The sequence below is a fragment of the Cariama cristata genome, unplaced genomic scaffold (assembly GCF_000690535.1).
Source record: "Cariama cristata isolate BGI_N322 unplaced genomic scaffold, ASM69053v1 scaffold4042, whole genome shotgun sequence".
Classification (NCBI taxonomy): Eukaryota; Metazoa; Chordata; class Aves; order Cariamiformes; family Cariamidae; genus Cariama; species Cariama cristata.
The window spans coordinates 33,231-48,546 of record NW_009603101.1 but is presented as its reverse complement, the minus strand read 5'-3'; the positions used below and the strand labels follow the sequence as shown (position 1 = coordinate 48,546).

At 34.3% G+C, this 15,316-nt stretch overlaps 1 protein-coding gene across 1 annotated transcript in view; it reads left to right on the top strand.

Annotated features, from left to right (window-relative positions):
- CLASP2 (cytoplasmic linker associated protein 2) overlaps nt 1-15,316 on the top strand; it is an 82,378-nt gene that overhangs the window by 38,784 nt on the left and 28,278 nt on the right. The window contains exons 15-19 of the mRNA XM_009695037.1: nt 542-643; nt 5,858-6,028; nt 6,986-7,093; nt 11,316-11,378; nt 12,076-12,182. Coding sequence (XP_009693339.1) covers nt 542-643; nt 5,858-6,028; nt 6,986-7,093; nt 11,316-11,378; nt 12,076-12,182 — 551 coding nt within the window. The remainder of the gene's footprint in view (nt 1-541; nt 644-5,857; nt 6,029-6,985; nt 7,094-11,315; nt 11,379-12,075; nt 12,183-15,316) is intronic.

The window sequence follows — 15,316 nt, the reverse complement described above, 5'->3', positions numbered from 1 at the left end:
CCAGGAAAACAGTAGAATCTTCAGTAATAGGAAAGCTAGTATTTAGATCTTTAAAAAGAGGAGTGAAGTTAGGAAGAAACCTCAGAACCCTATCCAAAAAGTAGTCAACATAGTTTTTGTAGTTTTATGACAGCAAAAGTAGAATTCCAACCATGAGTAATCAGGAGAAGACTGTACCAGATGCAGCAACATTAGCATATGCATTGCCTATTATATTTTTTAAATTTCTCTTTTTTTAGTATAATCAACCTATTTATATAGGAAGCAAGAACTAGCTAGCTAATGTGAAGTGTTTAAGTGATAATGTGTAAATTGTTTACTGAAACAGGTAGCATCAGAGAAGTATTTCAATTCCTCAACTATGAAGTCCTTCAAGGTGTTCAAATTTCTACTAATTATCCCAAGCGAATTTTCACCAATTGAGCTATGTTATGCTTCTTTTTTATTTACAGAAACTTAAGAAAATATTAGTAAATGCTACTGATGCTTTGCTTTCTACATTACTGTGAAAAACTGATTTAATGCTATTTTTCTCTTATAGGTCGTGTACGAACAAAGCTTTCAACACCTTCTGTTGGTATTGGAAATTCTAAAACAGATTCCAGAGGACGGAGTAGAACCAAAGTGGTGTCACAGTCTCAGCGTATGTATTTTCTGTTTGTCAGTTATACCTGATAAAGAGGCCAAATGTTTAAGCATATATTCATTGACCAATGGCTACAGTCAAAGTTAATTTAAAAAAAGAGCTACATACTGAGTTGTTGTTCTGTGCCTTAGGTTCATCATCGCCAGACAAAAACGAAGGTATTTTTTTCAGTGTTTTGGGTCAGTGGTATTTGCATGCTTTTCTAATTCATGTTGTTTTTCTCTGGACAAAATACTAGGTTAGGTCTTAGTTTTCCAATTAAATTAGATAATGTAACAGGGAATAAAATCTACGCTTAAATTCTGTCTTCAATTATAACTTCTCAACATTCTTTTCCCCCCTTTCTGACCTCCACAGCGTGAAAGACCACTAAACTTCTGTGTCAGTTACGTATGACACATGGATGAGTAATACAGAAGAATAGGTAGACTGAATGATATCCTCAATGTTAGGCGCAAAACCTTATTTTTCATTTTCCAAAAAGTCTTATTCTTCAGCCAGAAATACCTATTCTCATTTTAAGTTAAGCACTACTCTAGCTCTTGTATATATACTTCTTTTTTTTTTTAGTATTACAGTTGTTACTTTTACTTAACTCTTCTTCCAAGTAAAAATACTAAACTCTAACTTTATAATCAGTTACTTAGCTTATATGGTATCAAAGGGTTAAAATAAGCAATTTACTGTGTGTCAGCTAAGCTACAGTAATTTTCTATGTGTGTTTGGAAACCAAAGCAAATGTGAAATTGCCGATCCAGCTGAGCACTCAGTCATTAATTAAAAAGACCTGGTTACCTCAGATTCTTGGGCACTGGCTGACCTGCAGCAATTTGTTCACACATCTGATGTCTCCCAACAGACATCACCTGACTAAGCTCTGTAGTGTTTTCAGATTCTCATCTTTGACTAATAAAGTGAAATGCAATGAGATTAGTGAAAGGAAAACAAATTAACAATAAAATGAAAATGAACTAACCAGTCCTATAGTTTATCAGGTCTAATGTCAATAACCCAGTAAATTATACAGGTTTTGAATTTTCCAGTACAATTATTTTGCCATCACTAACCATATCCACTTTCTTTTAATAAAAACCCTTAATTCTGTGTTTAATGGCAACAACATTGATCTTCATAGCAATGACTGCATTTATCATAAATAGAATTACTTTGGAGGTTAAAAAAAGCAGATAGAAGAGTTTTAGGGGTTTTTTCATGTGTTTTTTGAGTTTTACATTGCTTTATTTTCCAGCTAATACAGTTGGATCAAACCTGATCCAATGCTTGCAGGTTTGGTGAAATAAAACTTTCAAAAAAACCTGAACAGATAAATACAAAATAATAAAATCCAGTAACGGAAGTTCTCTTAAGTAATTTTTTGCTTTGACGGTGCTCTAATCCCACAAGTGTTTGTGGGATGACAGCTTGAAAATAAAGTCTAGTTATTGACTGTGACAAAAGTTGTGCAAAACTTGTTTTACGTTTTCAGTGATAAGGTGACTACAATATATCATAAACAAAGAATATTTGGATTAATAATTTGAGGAGGGGAGATAACAGTCCTGTCAAATCACTTTTTCCCTTTATGAAGTTTTAAGCAGTATCTGTAACACTCTCTTCATTAGTACTAGGGAAGTTCTTGAGTATTTTGGTATTTTGAATAATAAAGGGTATTTTGAAAATACCTTCAGACTTTGAATAGATTTGGTAAATTCTTAAAAAGTTAAGGTGTTTGATAAACTATTTGGGGGAGAGGTTAAATTTTAGGGAGTAATATAAGACTTGTGATGATCATTGTCATATAATATTAATTAAACTGGCTGTATATTCAGGGAAACAAAGTTTTTCAGTTTCTTCTTACTAAGACTAATAAAGACAATTTTTTTTCCAAGAGAATTCACTTTTACGCAGTATTAATGTCTGAAGAGATAACTTGAATTGATACCGAAATACCTAGATTTGTCTACATGTGATGATGTGTGAAAATTAAATCCATGAATGCATCTTTACAGCCTTTCATGACTACTTCTGTTGAGAACTGATGGCTTCAGGTAGCTTATTATAACCTGTCAGTGGGGGAGAACAAGAATTCTGAGATGTTTTAAGGAAGATAAACAGGGCAAATACAAACGGACAGGCGAAGGAGAATTGTCAGGCACTGTATGCCAGATCTTTGGGTGTGCTTCTGTATGTGACTGAAAATTTTCACAGCATTGTGGGGAGCAAGATGCTTGGATGTTTCCATACAGGGGATTGTTTTAGCTCCCCAGCTTATAGGGGGAGAATAGCTTCATATTAGATTTAGGCTTTTATTTCTTAAAAACCACTGTAACGCAGATGCTTTTGTAAATTTAGGATTACAACTATTTAGCACTTTTGTTCAAAGATCATTTTATGAAAGACTTGCAAATTTGAATAAGATATTTTTCAGTGTTTTAGAAGCCCTTTACTCTTCCTCTTCTATTTTTAAATTGTAATGTACAATAAATGCCTATACAATCTATAGCTCATTATTTTATTCTTATCTATGAAAAAAAATTGTTCCTTTTTTTTCCTCTTACTTCCTGTTTGGTTGTCAAGTTATTCAGCAAGGTGTGCTAAAATTACATTACAATTGTCATTCAGAGAAAAAGAATTAAATTTCTGAATGGAAGCAAATTCTTACTTTTATACTTCAGATACATTTTAAAGAGGAAGACCTGAAATTCTATGCAAGTCTTTTCAGTTGTGCCATTGTGAGATTGTTTTCTTTTGTCATCCACCGCACTTACAGCTCAGTTCCTTTACTGTCTGTCTCAAAAAAAAAAAAAAAAAAAAGTTTTGGCCTTGTGTGTAACTTTTGTTCAGCTGTTGAACTTCTTGAACCTTTTTGGCAATATAATATTCTTTTCAAGTAATATGAAGGCTACAGTTTCATGTTTAATTGAAATTTAATTCTTCAGTATTATCCAGTTTTTTATTAAAAAGCTGAAGAATTGTAATTTGCTTGTGCAGTTTTGCTTCATCTGCTTTGTACATAGCATCTGAGTTTTAATTCTTCAACTGTGGAAGCTACTTAAAAGCACTGCTTTAGCATAACCCCCTGTGGCTTTTTTTTCCTGTGTGAAATGACTAAAGCTTTCTTATTTCCATTTGCCATCCATTTTTTAATCTGCTCTGCTCCCTCCCTCTTCATGGATTATAAACCCCTACCCTAATCCTGCCTTTACACTTGTTCAGGATCACAGTCTGCTAACCCCATTGGTGGTAAGAGTCTACAGAATTTGTGTATACGTCATTGTTTGATCACCTGTTTGACATATCTCATTGAAGGACCCTATTCAGCAGAAGTTCTGGCTCACTTCTTTCCATATGCTGCACTTACCTAATTGGATGCAATGCTTCTTTGGAAGGCAGGAGAGATGGGAGGTTTTTGTCGTTTTGGAATACTGTTTCAGTAATCCTTTCATCATTCAGTTTGCTTAGATCTACTACTCGTTGTAGTACTGACAACACTATGCCAATGCTGTTACTAGCGTAATATTTTCAGAGTATTGAGCTTCATTTGGTTTGTTTACACTATAGTCATACACTATGCAGGTCAGACTATAGAAAGATAAATAAAGTATTAGAATGAGAGGTTGCATTTCTTCTATATATTCTGAGAAGAGTAAGTTTTTCAGGTTTCTGACCTATTAAAGAAAGTCTTCTAAAAGTCTCTGGCACAGTGAAAACTTAGAATATTTTCATTGTTTTAAAGAGACCCAAAATACTGGAGGCTAGGAAGAAGGTATAGTAAGATCAGGTCTAAATTGGAATGCCCTGATATGAAGAAACTGCCAAACCCTTAATTTTTGCAGACCACAGCAATTTAATAGATTTGCCTATTCTTTTTCTGCTACAGAAGTTATGCTTGTTTTTTCCAGGCTATGTAATATTTTATTTATCATTTCTGCTGAATAGGTCCATAGTTCGGAAAAGGGATTTTGCTAAACAATCATTTTGATTTTGAATTCAAACAATGAATCTGAAAGTATATGCATGGTACATTGTTTTAGTTTTCTCCTTTCCGCCCAGCACATGTTTCATTTTGTTTGGGATTTTGTTTCTTTTCCCATATGGTCAAGCTTTAATCAACTTGTATCTTTTTTAAATGTGACTCATAAGAAGTAACCTGTGAAACTCACTTGAGATGTTGCATGTTGAGTCTATAGATCTGGTAGCATAGCTGCAGTCATACAGTTACCTGGTTATTTTTAAAAGATTAATGAAAGGTTCATATCTGTATGTAATTAACCTTTGGTTAAAATTATGTTTTGCTTTTTATTTGGTCAGGCTTCTTGAATTCTGTGGGTAGAGACAATCTATTTATATCAACTGGTGGTATAAATTGGCTATAACTAGAGAAGGATGAATTCTTTGTTAGGGTTTAGAACTTACATTTTCTGTAACTGAAATATCAATTAGGCATCAGTGACCAGTTTCTGGTAGTGAATACAGTGTGTTGAACATTTGTAGCACTTCATAATGTACAGTTTTGATTAATAAAAATATAAGGCACTTAAATATGTTTTATCAGTTTTTTCACTTGTTTAAAACTAATTGAAGATTTTGTTTGAATTTGTTGGGTAACCTCCACAGACATGAACATGAGTATTTTAATTATCTTCAATGACATTTTATTTAACTGCTCGGAGAATAGTGTTTGAAGACCCCGTGCTTTTAAAATCAAGGGAGAAGAGTTTTAAATGTTAGGGAAAAGATGTTATTTTATTATAACATCGGTTGCCTTGGAAGAGCTGGGGTAATTATGAAATCACTAGTTTAAAATTGCTGCCTTTAGCTTTCTAGTTCTGTTCCTTTTTTTTTTCTCCCCCTTCTCTTTTTTTAATGGAAAATGTGATTAGGGAGACCATGTAGCTTAAAAAAGAGCACACAAATGTTCATGTTGGGGATGCTGAAACTGTTGAAGAAGACTAGAAATATAATTTATAGTTTCTGGAGTGTATCTAGTGCTAAATACCATGCCAAGTGCTTCCTTGCATTGATAAAATTATCTACCTTGTATGTAGTGTTACAAGAACTTGAACCAAGGTATTCTATTTCACATTTTTGCCTTTTCCAGACCATTTAATCTACCACCACTTTCCTACTAACTTTAAGCATTTATTTTCTTTTTAACCATGGTTCTTGATCTCCTATGCTGTTACTTATATTTATTCATTTTGCCTTCAGCTGGCAGTAGATCTGGGTCTCCTGGAAGAGTTTTGACGACAACCACACTTTCCACTATGAACACAGGAGTTCAGAGAGTGTTAGTGAATCCTGCAGCTGCACAAAAACGAAGCAAAATCCCACGAAGTCAGGGATGCAGTAGAGAAGCTAGTCCTTCTAGATTGTCAGTAGGTAAGAATCACTGAATAATTCTTGGCTTCTTTATAGCCCTTCTTACTTGATGTGCTGGATATCTACAGCTTGTGTTGTAGGTGGATGATAAAATTAGAATATGTATCAATCAAAATTGAAAACATGCCTGTTTTCTGAGGGCTGGTCTTTGATACACAAGACAGTTTAAGCTGAAACTTTAAGTTTTTTGTTGTCAGAATGCAGTAGCTCAGTAGTTGTTCTTTACCTCACCTCTCTCTCTTCCTTTTGTCTTTCTTTTTTCTTCACTTCTTATCCCCTCCCCCAAAATACCCACATCCATTGCATGACAGTGTGATATCATTTTGAAAAGATTATTTTCTTCATTACTTTTGTGTCTTCTGCGTATGTGTGGGTGCATGTGTATACTTCTGTGATACAAATATGAACGTGATACGTCTTAAACCTCATGGTATAACCTGATTACACTTTATTGCAAAAAATATTATTGAAAAATATCAGTTGGTTTTAATGGTATTGCTGCTGTTCTTTGATTTATATCTTGATTTTTACTTCAGCTGCATCAACTTAATATTTTCTTTCTTTAGAAAGCTGTGGTTTTTTTCATTTACTCTACTGTTGGTTAACTTGATCTTGAGCGCAAATTATGAATCAATACTCTATTCGTACTTTTTGTTGCTTGCTTCCTCTCCATCCTTTTCAAGAGGTTTTTAAACCATTCTGTAAAGAGTCAGTAAATCCCCATTTTTAGCTGTGCGAAGAAATAATTTCATTGAACTGGCTACACTTGGTGTAATCCAGCACAATCAAGAAAGTGTGTGGAAACAGTTATGACTTATAATACGACATAATCGTCAGTGTCTTTTCTTAGAAGTACATCTTTGATCTTACTGCAAAACAGAATTGCATTAAAACTGCAACTTTTCTTATGTCTTCCCCTTCTGTGCTGCTGTTTGTCTGTACCCTGAATCATACTAGCACGAGGCAGCCGCATTCCTCGGCCTAGTGTGAGTCAGGGGTGCAGTCGGGAGGCCAGCCGTGAAAGTAGCAGGGACACAAGCCCTGTCCGCTCTTTTCCACCCCTTGGTAAGTACTCAGAGCCCCTTGTTGTGCATGGCTGTCTTTGCCCTTCATTATTTGCACCTAACGAATCCATGCCTCCTTCATGTAGCTTGTAGCCAGCCACCGTTATTTTCCCTTCCTTTGGCTCACTCACCACTTACTTCGATGGAGAATTGACCAATGTGTGAATGGGTTGCACACTTGAAAAATAAACGCTTTGCTAGTGTTGGTCTTTAATCTTAAATGCCAAGTCTGGAAAGGTGTATGCTATGCAGTGTCTAGGTATTTTTTTGAAAGGGCAATTTTGCTTTAGGGAAGTGTTTGGAAATGGTGTGTTTCTCTTCAAATTAGCACTTATTGCTTGGGTGCAGTTAGATAATCCATTTCTTACTGACGAGCTAAAGCAAAGAGTATAGTGTGGCTTTCATCCTCTGCCTTTCCCTGCATCAACAGCTTAAAGTCTGCTATTATTCAGATTGCTCCCTAGTCAATGAATCATTTTGCTGTATAAGAAGAAAATTCACTTCATTTTGTGTCTCCTTAGCTATATTGTCATTGCTGTATTATGTGAAAAAAATAATAAAAATGTTGCCTTTTTGCTATTAAAGCAAGAAAACATGATGTTGCAGATAAGGATCTGATCTACTGAAGCAGAACTGTATTCTGAAGATGCTTTCCTTTTTCTAAAAAAGAACAGGGCAAGTAGCAAAGTCCTTATGCAAGTAGATGAACAAAGTACAGTTCTGAAGTTTACTTTTAATCTGTGTAGAACAATAACGATATGTGACAATGTGATAAATAATTGAAGTAGCAGCTGTTGTTACATAGGCAAGAAGAGGAATTGAAATCTTTTCATATTCACACATGCATAGCTACATTCAGTCCTCCTTTCTAGAGCTGCTATAAGCAGAAGTTTTGTTTTCACATAGTATTTCAGTTCATTGGCCTGAAGCTTAAAAGATTTTATGGGGTTGTCAAGCTGTTGTCTCTTTCTGGAATGTCAATAAGGCATAGGAACATTAGCTTACAATTACTTTAACATGTTGGTTAAGGATTAGGGAAGCTTCTCAAGTCCATGTATCCTTGTCAAGGTTACTACGAAGCTGGTAGTAAATTGTGGTAAAAGTATTTTTACTTATTGGGCTGTTTTTTGTTTGTTTTGGGTTTTTTGTTTAATTGTTCAGTAATACAAAACTGTCTCTGTATGGTTGTGTCTGAAACATATTTTTTTGGTGTTATCTTTGAGTTACTGTTCAGTATGTAACCTTCTTTTATTTGGCCAAGTGTAGCTTACAGTTAAGGAGTTTGTAATACTAGCTGTTAAACAGAGTCTGAAAATAGTAAATCTCTGCTTTCTATCTCAAATTGAGGCACCTGACTGTACTGTTAATTGGCATTGGAAGTTTGTTGTGGTCTCTTAAGGCAGCATGCTTCCTCTCAGCCATGGTTTTATTGGGAAAGTACAGATTAATTGAATGAAAGCTGTTTCAATAACTAATGCTAATTTGGCCAGATGCTATTTAATTGGGAAATTAAATTAAAAGTAGACATCATGCAGGATTCATTAGTTAACTTGTATGTTTTACTAAAACACAGCTGGCAGACTCTGTTTTAGTACACACATACCTTCTTTTCTTTTAAAAAGGAGGGTATTTTCCAGATCTTTTTGTGCTGCTTCTGCTACCTTACAGCTTCACTTCAATTGCATGCATGCAAGATCTGATTTACATTTTGTATTTGGTCAGACGCTTGTTATCTTAAGAAATCTATATTAAACTAATACTATAAGATCAGTCATTGGGATGGATGCTACTTGAGGTTTTACATTTATTGATGGAGTTTAATTTTTATATTGAGATATCAAAACAAGTACCTATACAAATACAATAAGCTGGATTGTCTGATAGCACAGAGAATGCAAAGTAGCATGTATAGGAATCTAGTGTTGTTAAAAAAAAAAAGAGGCAGCTATACCTGGAATAAATGAGGATTCCGAGGATTCCTTCTAGTATGACTTCTTATTTCAATGATTTTGAATATCATTCAGTGTTCTGTTGGACCAGTTTTCTCTTCTGGGATGCTATTAACTTCTATCAAAAATATTAAATGTTTTTCAAGGATCCAAGTAGAGGATGAAATAAGGCAAACTCAGCTCTGTGTTTGTAGCTAGAGACAGTTTTACATGGGGTTGGAGAGGGGAATGTAATTTTATTGCATCTGCTTCTCAACACAGAAATTTTTGCTTACAAATGCTAAGCCCTTTGGGGCATAAAATGACCCAAAAGCTGCATAATTGCTTCTCTGTATACATTGGCATGAAGTGTTTGTAATCTTTCATCTCAGTGTAAGATTATAAATTGGGAGGTAACAGCCACTCTGAGAAGTGAGTGATTTGTAATTTATATTGAAGCGCCTATTTTTCTGTTACATATAGTTAATATTAAATATCAGACTAGTATAATTTCCATATTTTAGCTAAGAAATTATGTTGAGTCTATTTAAAATCTTATTTTGATTCATCTTTTAAAAAATGAAACATCAAAAGTAAATACTTGCACAATTTCTGTAGTTTGAGGGGTACAAAGAATATTCTTGAAAATATGCTTTGGAATGATGTATGTTTGATCCAATATAGTGCTTCCTTTCACTGTCTTAAAACCTGTCCGGCATATTTTAAATGTGTATGGGGGCAGGATCATCTTGAATTATATGCCTGAAGTTAGAATTTTTAATTGTACCTTTAATTTTCAGGGCTTGTTGATGGAAAGCAATAGAAAGGTTTATCTCGTTATGGCTTGTATTTAAAGCTCTGTCAGCCTTGAGGCCTATGTTTTGATATCCTCTCTCCTGTCTCCTTTTCCATGCTGAGACATACTTTCTAAGGAACCAAGTATTCCACAAAGCATTAGTTGCAAAATAAAATTCCCTAGCTAAACAACTTCATGCAGGTTTAGTTTGATACAAAATACATTGCTGTACCTTATGTAAGGAGTCGAGAACTTTATGTGAGAAAGAAAACCACGATGTTATTTCAAGGACCTTCATGGGACTTGGGATCGTTTTGGAGTTTGCTCAAGTTGAGAGGTGTGCTTCCCCAAATGTGATTTGGTCCATGTAGGGGTTATCTGATTCAAAGCAGACTCTTAAATTGTCTGTGTTAATCAAAGGATGATTCACTTCATTCCTGTTTTTTTATCTACTTTATGTATCCAAAAGGTGTAAAATATTTGCATTTACAGTTATTTATTAAATCATAAGATTATATCTGGCGTTTATGTCACTGTGGGTGGACATTTGAGTTCAAGTTAAAATTGTCAAAACCAGTTTCATTTACCAGGCTGTAAAATTCTAACTTAAGTGAACTGAAGACAGAAGATGAGTTGTTTAAAAACACATTGAATTTAAATTTACTTGGTTTAAGAAAGAAAATATTAGCAATGGTGAGTCAGCTTCTTCAGAATTTCTAAAAGACCAGTTTTATACCAGTGCTAGAAGGAGGAGGGTACTCAGTTTTATTCAAAAGTCCTTAAGGATCTTTGGTTCCAACTTTTTATAACTTTAAAGAATCTTAATGAGCTATAGTAACTAACACATTTCCATTTCGCATTTTATTTATTTAAAGAAAACAATACAAATGTGAAATATTAACTGCATTAAATTATTTTAAACTTTTAATTAAAATTGAATAATTTTAACATTTATCTATATAGTGGTGAGTTTTAACTGAGGTTGACTTATCTGCACATAGGCAAGACCTCAAGTTTATAGAAATTGTCAGCTGCTAACATAGTGCAGTAGTCGCATTTTACAGATAATGTTTGGTCCATGAGCTCTGGCTCTGACTTGAGTGCATAAAATTGAGGTAACTCTACAATGGAAGACCAGTATCAGTGGAACTTTTTAGATATTTCTGAGGATTCTGTTTGTGTGTGTGTGCGCGCATGTGTGTCTACGCATTTTTTCTTCTTTGAACTTAAAGATACTCGCTTTTAATCTGCTCTTCATCTTTTAAATTAAAAAAAAAAATGCATGAAATGTCCAGTGTACATAAACCTATATAATTCTGTGTAATCATATTCTATATAATCAAAGAAATTCTCTGAAGCTTTTTCCTTCTGTGTAATACTCCATTTCCTGTGCTAAAGCTGAATCTTTTTGATAAATATTCCCTTGTTCATCTAAGCAACTATTGCAGCACTTTGATTCCATGGTAATAGATAGGGTTTATATGATCCTGTTATTGCAGCTTCCAGACATCACTCCAGATCCACTGGTGCCCTCTACGCTCCTGATGTTTATGGGGCCACAGGTGAAGGATGAGTACACTTTGCTGTCATCTGTGCAGTCATCCTGGATTTTTTTTTTCACACCCACTTGGTTATTCTCGTAGTTCAGTTTTTAAAAGCATTATTTATATTAATTTGAGTTTTGTGGTTTTAGTAATCCAGATAGATGTGTTTATGTTGCTAGATTTCGTGTCCACCCCCACCCTTCAATGTTAATCCTTTTCTTTCTTAACAACAATTATTTTATTTTTACTTGCAGAAGAACTTTTTTTAGTTTTCCATTTTTCGGTGTTTGTAGAGCGTTCTTTATGCATGTAGTTTTCTAATCAACCCTCTCAATAGCATTCCTATTCTATTTGCGTTTTCTTTAAATGAAAACAAAAACCCAAAATGAAGAAGACAATTTAAAAAAAAAAAAAAGAGGAAAGGTTCTTCCAGTTAAAATCATTGTTTTGTGGTGTTTTTTTTTCCCTCCCTGTGATATTGGAATAAAACGTTTGTATATGACTCTGGTTTTTTACTTAATTTCTTACTTGTTGCTGCACCACTAAAGACTTCAGAATGAAAATAACCAGTATTTTAGCCATGGCATAATTTATTAGAAGTGTTAAGCAAATGCTTTTCTTCTGCTTGGGTTTTTTTAAGTGCATGTGGTATTAATGTCCCACATTGCTATTCTGACTGAATTCTTTGTATTCATTTTTATTGTTGTTATAACAGGTACTGGCTTTGGAATTAGTCAGTCAAGTAGATTGTCGTCATCGGTTAGTGCTATGCGAGTTCTGAACACAGGTTCTGACGTGGAAGAGGCAGTAGCAGATGCTTTGGTAAGAATCTTGCGCTTACCTTGTGTAGGGTACAGACTCTTAAAATGTTTGGTACTTAAACATTAAAGTATGCAAAAGAACTTGTCATTCATTTTTTTATTGGCTTCAAGGTGGGGAAAAGGAGAAATTGAATTGCTAGAGCTGCAAAGTATTGGAATTTTTGTTCCCTACAGAAGTTTTGACATTTGAGAAATGTACATTTTTCCATAGCAGGCAGGAAATAGTCTTGGAGTGGCCCATGGAGCCACTTGAGCAGGTAGAACTAACCAGCAGTTTCCCACAACAGCCAGACAAACTTCTGGGTAGGTCAAAGGCTTCTCCGAGCTGGGAATGATGACAGCTGAAGCACTCGACTTGTCATAAGCCTGGGTTCCGTTTAAAGTTGTTCTGTCTGGCAATATTGAGATTGCTGCTGAAGAGATAAACTGGTGGCTTGGAAGGCAGTGTTTCATAAGTTTAGGTTTTGTTTTCTTTTGTTTTAAAAATGTTACACTGAATTTAAAATTGGTTGTGCTATTCTCTTTCTTAACCTTTACTGTTCTTTAAAAGGGTAGGTTTGGCTCCTCTACCCCCCTGCCCCGGTTAGGCAAACTAAACACATCATATATTTTGCTGTTCTGACACTTACATCAGCAAGCTGAAATCTTCAATTAGTTTAAAATAACTGATGCTGTGAATCAGATACATTTTTATCAGGTATTGTATGCCATTTGCATATCATTAAATATTTGTAAGTACCGGTTATCTATTTGTCAGAATGCTTTAAGGAAATTGTTATTACTTTGTTTTAAGAAAAAGATTATTTGGAACATTAGTAAAAACTACAAATTAGACTCTTAAAAATTTCAATTATAGCCAGATATGACTGGATAGAGAGAAACTAAATTTCAAAGGAAAAAATCTGAAGAACTCATTTCTTAGTCTGGCAATTTGTTGATTTCTTGGTTAATACTGTCTTGTTGGCACATTAGTTAAAATGTATATGCCTTCACTGGCATAGAGATCAGGATATCTGTGAAATCTTGTCTAAGAGGTCATGGTGAGATGGAGTGATTTTTCCCCTTTCTGATATTGTAAAATTGCAAAAAGTTTTCAGCATTGATGAGGAATGCTAGTTAGTAGACTGGAAGTCTGGATTTTAGAATAAAGAACAATAGAAAAACAATCCATGGAACGTGAAAAGGTACTGGCTATAATTTGAAAGCCTGTGCTATGGATTTATCCACACTGGTGCTACATGAAGAGCCTCTTTAGTACTTTTAGCAGCTTCATAGATTATTCAAATTTAGCTGGGCAAAGTATGTAGCAAGAATATAAATTGGGGAGAAACTCATGCTTTCAGTGACTGCTCTTGAAGCTTCATTGTTGAAGCAATAAAGTTTGTTCATAGAAACTGGTTTGTATTACCTGAATCCAAAGTAGCGTGATGCTTTTAGAAATGTTAGATGAAAATTAGGTTGTATATTTTAGCTAGAATCTGTCATTACAAAGAAGGATCAAGAAAAGCAACATTTTATTATTGTAGTATTTGCATTCCTGGTTGCCTGCTATGCTCTAAATGTATAGGTGGTCCTGTATAAAGGGCTCCATTTAGATGGAAATCTGGTTATGAACACCCTTCTTGTTTTAACATAGACTGAAGTCCCCCCTCAGAACAGTGTTTTTAAAAGGTAGAATGTAGAGTCCTGACAGATGTAATATAAAAGTCAGAAATATTCTGGATTGTATTAACTGTTTTTATGGTATGAAGAATACTTGGCTGGTTACAATACTGCTCAAGCCAAAGGGGTGTGAGTCTTCTGGCTAAGATCTGGTTTGAATGTAAGATGCCTGAAATGCAGCAATATGCTGATCTCTACATATTTTTGTACCTTTTACTTTAGCACAGTCCTTGGCATTTCAGATTCTTTTAAAATTTTTTTTTTACTTATGGTGACCTTTTCAAAAATGCTCATGTCTTTGTGATTTTTCCCTTCCTTTATTCTCTTGCACGTGTATGTGTGCTTGTTCTGTTGCCAATAGCTTGCTTGTTATGTGATGTATTGACCACTTCGTATGTGATATCCTTTAAGTTATTCTACAGTCAAAAATGAGAACCCTGTGCACATGGCAATGGTAATTGAGGGGAAAACAATCATTTATACTACTGCTTCTTTGAGTATGTAATGAAACTGAATTTTTAACTGCTAGCTTCAAGTCCAAAATTTGAATGACAGTTATTTTGCAGAGGTGTGGGTTTTTCCTTTTAGGATAAATAGCTTTTTTTTTTTCTCTTCTGGCCTTTAGTATGTTGTGTTTTGTTTTGTTGGCTTGTTTTTGTTTTTAGGGGATTTGGGATTTTGCATTATGTAATTATTTTTTTTGTAGGATGTTGACTGCTGTAGTTACTGTTGCAATGACAAAATTTAGGTATTGAAATGAAGTTAAACAAAGAGAGATGGAGATGATGGGAAAATAAAGTTTAAATGAAAGTTTCATACTTAGATAGCAATTGACTGCATGTGTTAAGTCTTAATACTCAAATATCACTGCATAAGACACAAAGATTTTGACAGAGACATCTTTGTGACCAACCAGCAGATGATATATAGTATTTCCCTGGAAATGGAAGCTTAGCAAACTACTTCTTGGCAGTGCGTGATATGCTAATCAGACACAGAGAGCTAAGAACAAAATTTACAGTGAGACTATATGTTGTCCAGTGGCAGGTAGTTTAATAGTCACAGTGCTGCTGTGCCTTACTTTCCTGTTCTCAATTTCTGTTTCTTTTCAATAATTTACTGCTAACAGCTCTTAGGAGACATACGGACTAAGGTATAGAAACTATTTTCCTTCTTCACTAGTTTAATATTTTGCTTTTAACATGTTTGATTCAAAGTAAGTTAAAATGACAGAATATGTGGGTTTAGACCTGATTCTTATTTTCTGTAACATACATAAATCTATTAAATGAAATAACTAACTTTCAATACAGTCTTTATGTCACCCTATTATCCAATTTTACGGATTTTTACAAGTAAACTTTAAGTTGAACATTTCATCAAACGTATGTCTTCTCTGCATTTGCTTTGCTTTTATATTTGGAATACTATGCAAGCCATACTTCTTTAAAATATTTTTATTAACTTAGTTTG